Genomic DNA, 11,825 nt, shown 5'->3' on the forward strand with positions numbered 1-11,825 from the left:
TTGATATATTACTGTGATAATGTTATATTAATGTGATAATGTTGATATATTACTGTGATAATGTTGATATATTACTGTGATAATGTTGTATTAATGTGATAATGTTGCGTTAATGTGATAATGGCGACATATTACTGTGATAATGGTGTATTAATGTGATAATGTTATGCTAATGTGATAATGTTGATATATTACTGTGATAATGTTGTGTTAATGTGATACTGTTGATATATTAATTAATGGTGTGATAATGTTGTGTTAATGTGATACTGTTATATTAATGTGATAATGAGGGTATATTACTGTATATTACTGTGATAATGTTGTGATAAATGTGATAATTAATGTGATAATGCTGATATATTAATGTTGATATATTAATGTGATAATTAATGTGATAATGTTGCGTTAATGTGATAATGTTGATATATAAATGTGATAATTAATGTGATAATGCTGATATATGTGATGATGTTGATATATTACTGTGATAATGCTGATATATTACTGTGATGATGTTGATATGTTAATGTGATAATGTTGATATATGAATGTGATAATGTTGATATGTTAATGTGATAATGTTGATATATTAATGTGATAATGTTGATATGTTAATGTGATAATGTTGATATATTAATGTGATAATGTTAATGTGATAATGTTGATATATGAATGTGATAATCAATGTGATAATGCTGATATATTAATGTGATAATGTTGATATACTAATGTGATAATGCTGATATATTAATGTGATAATGTTATATTAATGTGATAATGTTGATATATGACTGATAATGTTGTGTTAATGAGATAATGTTGATATATTCATGCGATAATGTCGACATGTTAATGTGATAATGATGGCACACCACTGGGATAATGGTGCGATAATGTGGTAATGTTGTGATAATGTGATAATGTTGCTATATTAATGTGATAACGCTGCGTTAATGTTGATATATTAATGTGATAATGTTGATATATTAATGTGATAATTAATGTGATAATGTTGTATTGCAGCGTGTAAGTGTAATGGCCATGCCGGTGTGTGTAACACAAACAACGGGAAGTGTTTCTGCACCACCAAGGGCATCAAAGGAGACCGCTGTCACCTGTAAGTACACTACAGGAGATATTACACACTTAGTACATACATACTGTCACCTGTAAGTACACTACAGGAGATATTACACACTTAGTATATACATATTACACACTTAGTATATACATACTGTCACCTGTAAGTACACTACAGGAGATATTACACACTTAGTATATACATACTGTCACCTGTAAGTACACTACAGTAGATATTACACACTTAGTATATACATACTGTCACCTGTAAGTACACTACAGGAGATATTACACACTTAGTATATACATACTGTCACCTGTAAGTACACTACAGGAGATATTACACAATTAGTATATACATACTGTCACCTGTAAGTACACTACAGGAGATATTACACACTTAGTACATACATACTGTCACCTGTAAGTACACTACAGTAGATATTACACACTTAGTATATACATACTGTCACCTGTAAGTACACTACAGGAGATATTACACACTTAGTACATACATACTGTCACCTGTAAGTACACTACAGGAGATATTACACACTTAGTACATACATACTGTCACCTGTAAGTACACTACAGGAGATATTACACACTTAGTATATACATACTGTCACCTGTAAGTACACTACAGTAGATATTACACACTACAGGAGATATTACACACTTAGTATATACATACTGTCACCTGTAAGTACACTACAGGAGATATTACACACTTAGTACATACATACTGTCACCTGTAAGTACACTACAGGAGATATTACACACTTAGTACATACATACTGTCACCTGTAAGTAATAATAATAATAATAATATACACTACAGGAGATATTACACACTTAGTACATACATACTGTCACCTGTAAGTACACTACAGGAGATATTACACACTTAGTACATACATACTGTCACCTGTAAGTACACTACAGGAGATATTACACACTTAGTACATACATACTGTCACCTGTAAGTACACTACAGGAGATATTACACTTAGTATATACATACTGTCACCTGTAAGTCACTACAGGAGATATTACACACTACAGGAGATATTACACACTACAGGAGATATTACACACTACAGGAGATATTACACACTTAGTACATACATACTGTCACCTGTAAGTACACTACAGGAGATATTACACACTTAGTATATACATACTGTCACCTGTAAGTACACTACAGGAGATATTACACACTTAGTACATACATACTGTCACCTGTAAGTACACTACAGTAGATATTACACACTTAGTATATACATACTGTCACCTGTAAAGTACACTACAGGAGATATTACACACTTAGTATATACATACTGTCACCTGTAAGTATACTACAGTAGATATTACACATTTAGTATATACATACTGTCACCTGTAAGTACACTACAGGAGATATTACACACTTAGTACATACATACATACCTTGTCCAACATTATATATTTACTGTCTATGTTGTCTCTAACCTCCTTTCATTCTCTTTTCTCTCACTTCATCCTCTCTATTCTCTCACTTCATCCTCTCTTTTCTCTCAGGTGTGAGGTGGAGAACCGTTACCAAGGAAACCCTCTGAAAGGAACCTGTTACTGTAAGTGGAACTCTAGTCTACATTCAGAGTAGAACATCACGCTGAGTCCTTCAGAGTAGAACATCACGCTGAGTCCTTCAGAGTAGAACATCACGCTGAGTCCTTCAGAGTAGAACATCACGCTGAGTCCTTCAGAGTAGAACATCACGCTGAGTCCTTCAGAGTAGAACATCACGCCGAGTCCTTCAGAGTAGAACATCACGCCGAGTCCTTCAGAGTAGAACATCACGCCGAGTCCTTCAGAGTAGAACATCACGCCGAGTCCTTCAGAGTAGAACATCACGCCGAGTCCTTCAGAGTAGAACATCACGCCGAGTCCTTCAGAGTAGAACATCACGCCGAGTCCTTCAGAGTAGAACATCACGCTGAGTCCTTCAGAGTAGAACATCACGCTGAGTCCTTCAGAGTAGAACATCACGCTGAGTCCTTCAGAGTAGAACATCACGCTGAGTCCTTCAGAGTAGAACATCACGCCGAGTCCTTCAGAGTAGAACATCACGCCGAGTCCTTCAGAGTAGAACATCACGCCGAGTCCTTCAGAGTAGAACATCACGCCGAGTCCTTCAGAGTAGAACATCACGCCGAGTCCTTCAGAGTAGAACATCACGCCGAGTCCTTCAGAGTAGAACATCACGCCGAGTCCTTCAGAGTAGAACATCGCGCCGAGTCCTTCAGAGTAGAACATCGCGCCGAGTCCTTCAGAGTAGAACATCGCGCCGAGTCCTTCAGAGTAGAACATCGCGCCGAGTCCTTCAGAGTAGAACATCGCGCCGAGTCCTTCAGAGTAGAACATCGCGCCGAGTCCTTCAGAGTAGAACATCGCGCCGAGTCCTTCAGAGTAGAACATCGCGCCGAGTCCTTCAGAGTAGAACATCGCGCCGAGTCCTTCAGAGTAGAACATCGCGCCGAGTCCTTCAGAGTAGAACATCGCGCCGAGTCCTTCAGAGTAGAACATCGCGCCGAGTCCTTCAGAGTAGAACATCGCGCCTTCAGAGTCGAGTCCTTCAGAGTAGAACATCGCGCCGAGTCCTTCAGAGTAGAACATCGCGCCGAGTCCTTCAGAGTAGAACATCGCGCCGAGTCCTTCAGAGTAGAACATCGCGCCGAGTCCTTCAGAGTAGAACATCGCGCCGAGTCCTTCAGAGTAGAACATCGCGCCGAGTCCTTCAGAGTAGAACATCGCGCCGAGTCCTTCAGAGTAGAACATCGCGCCGAGTCCTTCAGAGTAGAACATCGCGCCGAGTCCTTCAGAGTAGAACATCGCGCCGAGTCCTTCAGAGTAGAACATCGCGCCCCGAGTCCTTCAGAGTAGAACATCGCGCCGAGTCCTTCAGAGTAGAACATCGCGCCGAGTCCTTCAGAGTAGAACATCGCGCCGAGTCCTTCAGAGTAGAACATCGCGCCGAGTCCTTCAGAGTAGAACATCGCGCCGAGTCCTTCAGAGTAGAACATCGCGCCGGAGTCCTTCAGGTAGAACATCGCGTCGAGTCCTTCAGAGTAGAACATCGCGCCGAGTCCTTCAGAGTAGAACATCGCGCCGAGTCCTTCAGAGTAGAACATCGCGCCGAGTCCTTCAGAGTAGAACATCGCGCCGAGTCCTTCAGAGTAGAACATCGCGCCGAGTCCTTCAGAGTAGAACATCGCGCCGAGTCCTTCAGAGTAGAACATCGCGCCGAGTCCTTCAGAGTAGAACATCGCTCCGAGTCCTTCAGAGTAGAACATCGCGCCGAGTCCTTCAGAGTAGAACATCGCGCCGAGTCCTTCAGAGTAGAACATCGCGCCGAGTCCTTCAGAGTAGAACATCGCGCCGAGTCCTTCAGAGTAGAACATCGCGCCGAGTCCTTCAGAGTAGAACATCGCGCCGAGTCCTTCAGAGTAGAACATCGCGCCGAGTCCTTCAGAGTAGAACATCGCGCCGAGTCCTTCAGAGTAGAACACCGCGCCGAGTCCTTCAGAGTAGAACACCGCGCCGAGTCCTTCAGAGTAGAACACCGCGCCGAGTCCTTCAGAGTAGAACACCGCGCCGAGTCCTTCAGAGTAGAACACCGCGCCGAGTCCTTCAGAGTAGAACACCGCGCCGAGTCCTTCAGAGTAGAACATCGCGCCGAGTCCTTCAGAGTAGAACATCGCGCCGAGTCCTTCAGAGTAGAACATCGCGCCGAGTCCTTCAGAGTAGAACATCGCGCCGAGTCCTTCAGAGTAGAACATCGCGCTGAGTTGCTGCGCAACAGCCTTTTCTAAAAAAATTGAGAGGAATGGAAGACTCGATATAGGCCAATAGTTTAAAAAAATATTTTCTGGGTCAAGGTTTTGCTTTTTCAAGAGAGGCTTTATTACTGCCACTTTTAGTGAGTTTGGTACACATCCGGTGGAGAGCAGCACAGGAAGCAGCTCTTTCAGTAGTTTAGTTGGAATAGGGTCCAGTATGCAGCGTGACGATTTTGAGGCCATGATTATTTTCATCATAGTGCAGCTCACCCTGCACTAACATAAATAACATGAGCATGTCTACCTCTGCTAAACTTCCCAGTAAAGCAATGAAAACAATCAAACATCCCAGAAGAAAAGTGCTCAAAATAGCCCACCTTAACATATGTAGCTTAAAAACAAGGTCTATGAAGTCAATAACATGCTAGTATAACAGATGACATTCATATTCTGACTATCTCTGTAACTCACGTAGATAATACCTTTGATACAGTGGTAGCAAGACATGGTTATAACATCTACAGAAGAAACAGAAATGACAATGGTGGAGGTGTTGCTGTTTATATTCAGAACCACATTCCTGTAAAGCTTAGAGAGGATCTCATGTTAAATACTGTTGAGGTAATATGGCTACAGGTTCATCTGCCTCCCCTAAAGCCCATTCTGGTGGGAAGCTGCTATAGACCACCAAGTGTTAACAGTCAGTATCTGGATAATGTTAAATACTGTTGAAGTAATATGGCTACAGGTTCATCTGCCTCACCTAAAGCCCATTCTGGTGGGAAGCTGCTATAGACCACCAAGTGTTAACAGTCAGAATCTGGATAATATGTGTGAATTGCTTGATATTGTATGTGATATCAACAGAGGTATCTTTTTTGGGTGATTTCAGTATTGACTGGCTTTCATCAAGCTGGCCACTCAAGAAAACAATTCTAACTGTAACCAGTCACTGCAGCCTGGTTCAGGTTATCAGTCAACCTACCAGGGTCGTTACAAACAGAACAGGAATTAAATCATCAAAGTGTATTGGTCACATCTTTACTAACGCTGCAGACATCTGCTCTAAAGCAGTATCCAGATCCATAGGATGTAGTGATCACATCTTTACTAATGCTGCAGACATCTGCTCTAAAGTAGTATCCAGATCCATAGGATGTAGTGATCACATCTTTACTAATGCTGCAGACATCTGCTCTAAAGTAGTATCCAGATCCATAGGATGTATTGATCACAATATAGTAGCCATATCTAGGAAAACCACAGTTCCAAAGGCTGGGCCTAATATAGTGTATAAGAGGACAGGCTGGGCCTAATATAGTGTATAAGAGGTCAGGCTGGACCTAATATAGTGTATAAGAGGTCAGGCTGGGCCTAATATAGTGTATAAGAGGTCAGGCTGGGCCTAATATAGTGTATAAGAGGTCAGGCTGGGCCTAATATAGTGTATAAGAGGTCAGGCTGGACCTAATATAGTGTATAAGAGGTCAGGCTGGGCCTAATATAGTGTATAAGAGGTCATACAAGAAGTTCAGTAGTGATTCCTACATTGATGATGTAAAGAATATTTATTGGTCTTTGGTGAGTAATGAGGAGCAACCAGACACTGCTGGTCTGTGGTGAGTAATGAGGAGCAACCAGACACTGCTGGTCTGTGGTGAGTAATGAGGAGCAACCAGACACTGCTGGTCTGTGGTGAGTAATGAGGAGCAACCAGACACTGCTGGTCTGTGGTGAGTAATGAGGAGCAACCAGACACTGCTGGTCTGTGGTGAGTAATGAGGAGCAACCAGACACTGCTGGTCTGTGGTGAGTAATGAGGAGCAACCAGACACTGCTGGTCTGTGGTGTGTAATGAGGAGCAACCAGACGCTGCTGGTCTGTGGTGAGTAATGAGGAGCAACCAGACGCTGGTGGTCTGTGGTGTGTAATGAGGAGCAACCAGACGCTGCTGGTCTGTGGTGTGTAATGAGGAGCAAACAGACGCTGCTGGTCTGTGGTGTGTAATGAGGAGCAACCAGACACTGCTGGTCTGTGGTGTGTAATGAGGAGCAACCAGACGCTGCTGGTCTGTGGTGTGTAATGAGGAGCAACCAGACGCTGCTGGTCTGTGCTGTGTAATGAGGAGCAACCAGACGCTGCTGGTCCGTGGTGTGTAATGAGGAGCGACCAGATGCTGTTGGTCTGTGGTGTGTAATGAGGAGCAACCAGACGCTGCTGGTCTGTGGTGTGTAATGAGGAGCAACCAGGCGCTGCTGGTCTGTGGTGTGTAATGAGGAGCAACCAGACGCTGCTGGTCTGTGGTGAGTAATGAGGAGCAACCAGACGCTGCTGGTCTGTGGTGAGTAATGAGGAGCAACCAGACGCTGCTGGTCTGTGGTGTGTAATGAGGAGCAACCAGACGCTGCTGGTCTGTGGTGTGTAATGAGGAGCAACCAGACACTGCTGGTCTGTAGTGTGTAATGAGGAGCAACCAGATGCTGTTGGTCTGTGGTGTGTAATGAGGAGAAACCAGACGCTGCTGGTCTGTGGTGTGTAATGAGGAGCAAACAGACGCTGCTGGTCTGTGGTGAGTAATGAGGAGCAACCAGACGCTGCTGGTCTGTGGTGTGTAATGAGGAGCAACCAGACACTTCTGGTCTGTAGTGTGTAATGAGGAGCAACCAGATGCTGTTGGTCTGTGGTGTGTAATGAGGAGCAACCAGACGCTGCTGGTCTGTGGTGTGTAATGAGGAGCAAACAGACGCTGCTGGTCTGTGGTGAGTAATGAGGAGCAACCAGACGCTGCTGGTCTGTGGTGTGTAATGAGGAGCAACCAGACACTGCTGGTCTGTAGTGTGTAATGAGGAGCAACCAGATGCTGCACTTGACACATTTATGAAAATAATTATTCCAGTTACTAATAAGCATGCACCCATTAATAAATGACTGGAAAAACTGTTAAATCCTTGTGGAATATTGAGGAATTTATAAATTGTATGGTTGAGATGAAATTGCCAACTACAGCACTTTGAATGTTTTTTTTTCGTTGGCAAGATTAGCGAACCGGCACGACATGCCAGCAACAAACACTGGCACTACACACCCAAGTATATCTGAATACATTTTGTAAGACGAACATTGTACTTTTGAAATCCGTAAATGTGAAAAAGGTGAAAAAAATCATTGTTGTCTATCAATGACAAGCCACCAAAAACCTGGATGAAAATGACTGAGGATGATAGTGGACGATATTGCCAATCCTATTTGCCATATCTTCCATTTAAGCATACTAGAAAGTGTGTTCCCTCAGGCCTGGAGGGAAGATAAAGTCATTCCGCTATCTAAGAATAGTGAACCCTTTACTGGCTCAAATAGTCGACCAAACGGCAAACCGTTAGTGAACCTGGAAAAAATAGTGTTTGACCAGATAAAATGCTATTTTACAGTTAACAAATTGACAACAGACTTTCAGCATGCTGATAGGGAAGGACATTCAACAAGCACAGCGCTTACACATGACTGATGATTGGCTGGCTGATGATTGGCTGAGAGAAATTGATGATAAAAAGTAGCTGCTGCCTTGGCAGGGAACTATTGGGGATCCATAATAAACCCCAGGAAGAGTAGCTGCTTCCTTGGCAGGAACTATTGGGGATCCATAATAAACCCTAGGAAGAGTAGCTGCTGTGTTGGCAGGAACTATTGGGGATCCATAATAAACCCCAGGAAAAGTAGCTGCTGCCTTGGCAGGAACTATTGGGGATCCATTATAATCCCCAGGAAGAGTAGCTGCTGCCTTGGCAGGAAGTATTGGGGATCCATAATAAACCCCAGGAAGAGTAGCTGCTGCCTTGGCAGGAACTAATGGGGATCCATAATAAACCCCATGAAGAATAGCTGTTGCCTTGACAGGAACTAATGGGGATCCATAATAAACCCCAGGAAGAGTAGCGTCTGCCTTGACAGGAACTAATGGGGATCCATAATAAACCCCAGGAAGAGTAGCTGCTGCCTTGGCAGGAACTAATGGGGATCCATAATAAACCCCAGGAAGAGTAGCTGCTGCCTTGGCAGGAACTAATGGGGATCCATAATAAACCCCAGGAAGAGTAGCTGCCTTGGCAGGAACTAATGGGGATCCATAATAAACCCCAGGAAGAGTAGCTGCTGCCTTGGCAGGAAGTATTGGGGATCCATAATAAACCCCAGGAAGAGTAGCTGCTGCCTTGGCAGGAACTAATGGGGATCCATAATAAACCCCATGAAGAATAGCTGTTGCCTTGGCAGGAACTAATGGGGATCCATAATAAACCCCAGGAAGAGTAGCTGCTGCCTTGGCAGGAACTAATGGGGATCCATAATAAACCCCAGGAAGAGTAGCTGCTGTCTTGGCAGGAACTAATGGGGATCCATAATAAACCCCAGGAAGAGTAGCTGCTGTCTTGGCAGGAACTAATGGGGATCCATAATAAACCCCAGGAAGAATAGCTGCTGCCTTGGCAGGAACATATTTATTTATAAAAAATAAAAAATTGTAACCTTTATTTAACTAGGTAAGTCAGTTAAAACAAATTCTTATTTACAATGACGGCCTAGCAACAGTGGGTAAATAACTAATACAATTACAATTATTAAACTCTAACTTTTTTAAAGTAAATATTGGCCTCATGGTGAAACCCTTATTGGCTGAAGACATTTCAGCTTTTCATTTAAATTAAATGTTGAAAAACATACTTTTTCTGATTTTTAAATGAATGTTGTAACACACCTCAAAATATGTCCCTTTGGCAACGGACATGCTGTCAGTATACATGCTGTCAGTATAGTGATGTAGGTCTTTACAGGCAACGGACATGCTGTCAGTATACATGCTGTCAGTATACATGCTGTCAGTATACATGCTGTCAGTATACATGCTGTCAGTATAGTGATGTAGGTCTTTACAGGCAACGGACATGCTGTCAGTATACATGCTGTCAGTATACATGCTGTCAGTATACATGCTGCCAGTATACATGCTGTCAGTATACATGCTGTCAGTATACATGCTGTCAGTATACATGCTGTCAGTATAGTGATGTAGGTCTTTACAGGCAACGGACATGCTGTCAGCATACATGCTGTCAGTATACATGCTGTCAGCATACATGCTGTCAGTATACATGCTGTCAGTATACATGCTGTCAGCATACATGCTGTCAGTATACATGCTGTCAGTATACATGCTGTCAGTATAGTGATGTAGGTCTTTACAGGCAACGGACATGCTGTCAGTATACATGCTGTCAGTATACATGCTGCCAGTATACATGCTGTCAGTATACATGCTGTCAGTATACATGCTGTCAGTATACATGCTGTCAGTATACATGCTGTCAGTATACATGCTGTCAGTATACATGCTGTCAGTATACATGCTGTCAGTATACATGCTGTCAGTATAGTGATGTAGGTCTTTACAGGCAACGGACATGCTGTCAGTATACATGCTGTCAGCATACATGCTGTCAGTATACATGCTGTCAGTATAGTGATGTAGGTCTTTACAGGCAACGGACATGCTGTCAGTATACATGCTGTCAGCATACATGCCTGTCAGTATACATGCTGTCAGCATACATGCTGTCAGTATACATGCTGTCAGTATAGTGATGTAGGTCTTTACAGGCAACGGACATGCTGTCAGTATACATGCTGTCAGTATACATGCTGTCAGTATACATGCTGTCAGTGTACATGCTGTCAGTATACATGCTGTCAGTATACATGCTGTCAGTATACATGCTGTCAGTATACATGCTGTCAGTATACATGCTGTCAGTATACATGCTGTCAGTATACATGCTGTCAGTATACATGCTGTCAGCATACATGCTGTCAGTATACATGCTGTCAGTATAGTGATGTAGGTCTTTACAGGCAAACGGACATGCTGTCAGTATACATGCTGTCAGCATACATGCTGTCAATATAGTGATGTAGGTCTTTGGCAACGGACATGCTGTCAGTATACATGCTGTCAGTATACATGCTGTCAGCATACATGCTGTCAGTGTACATGCTGTCAGTATAGTGATGTAGGTCTTTACAGGCAACGGACATGCTGTCAGTATACATGCTGTCAGTATACATGCTGTCAGTATACATGCTGTCAGCATACATGCTGTCAGTATACATGCTGTCAGTATAGTGATGTAGGTCTTTACAGGCAACGGACATGCTGTCAGTATAGTGATGTAGGTCTTTACAGGCAACGGACATGCTGTCAGTATACATGCTGTCAGTATACATGCTGTCAGTATACATGCTGTCAGTATACATGCTGTCAGTATAGTGATGTAGGTCTTTACAGGCAACGGACATGCTGTCAGCATACATGCTGTCAGTATAGTGATGTAGGTCTTTACAGGCAACGGACATGCTGTCAGTATACATGCTGTCAGTATACATGCTGTCAGTATACATGCTGCCAGTATACATGCTGTCAGCATACATGCTGTCAGTGTACATGCTGTCAGTATAGTGATGTAGGTCTTTACAGGCAACGGACATGCTGTCAGTATACATGTGCTGTCAGGTACGGACATACTGTCAGTGTCCATGCTGTCAGTATACATGCTGTCAGTATAGTGATGTAGGTCTTTACAGGCAACGGACATGCTGTCAGTATAGTGATGTAGGTCTTTACGGGCATACGGACATGCTGTCAGTATACATGCTGTCAGTATACATGCTGTCAGCATACATGCTGTCAGTATAGTGATGTAGGTCTTTACAGGCAACGGACATGCTGTCAGTATATATGCTGTCAGTATACATGCTGTCAGTATACATGCTGTACATGCTGTCAATACATGCTGTCAGTATACATGCTGTCAGCCATGCTGTCAGGTCTTTATACATGCTGTCAGCATACATGCTGTCAGCAGCAATACGTAA

General features: G+C 43.0%; 1 protein-coding gene and 1 pseudogene across 1 annotated transcript; both read left to right on the plus strand.

Annotated features, from left to right (window-relative positions):
* LOC118378857 (attractin-like) overlaps positions 1–2,728 on the plus strand; it is a 34,994-nt pseudogene extending 32,266 nt beyond the window's left edge.
* A 6,934-nt stretch (positions 2,729–9,662) lies between these two features.
* On the plus strand, positions 9,663–10,305 carry LOC127923999 (keratin-associated protein 4-4-like; the record flags this gene model as incomplete). Its single annotated transcript, XM_052508341.1, has 1 exon — positions 9,663–10,305. A coding segment is annotated over exon 1 (643 nt), but the record flags the coding sequence as incomplete, so codon positions are not given.
* Positions 10,306–11,825: the final 1,520 nt, after the last annotated feature.

Source organism: Oncorhynchus keta, unplaced genomic scaffold, assembly GCF_023373465.1.
Source record: "Oncorhynchus keta strain PuntledgeMale-10-30-2019 unplaced genomic scaffold, Oket_V2 Un_contig_3469_pilon_pilon, whole genome shotgun sequence".
In the NCBI taxonomy this organism is placed as follows: domain Eukaryota; kingdom Metazoa; phylum Chordata; class Actinopteri; order Salmoniformes; family Salmonidae; genus Oncorhynchus; species Oncorhynchus keta.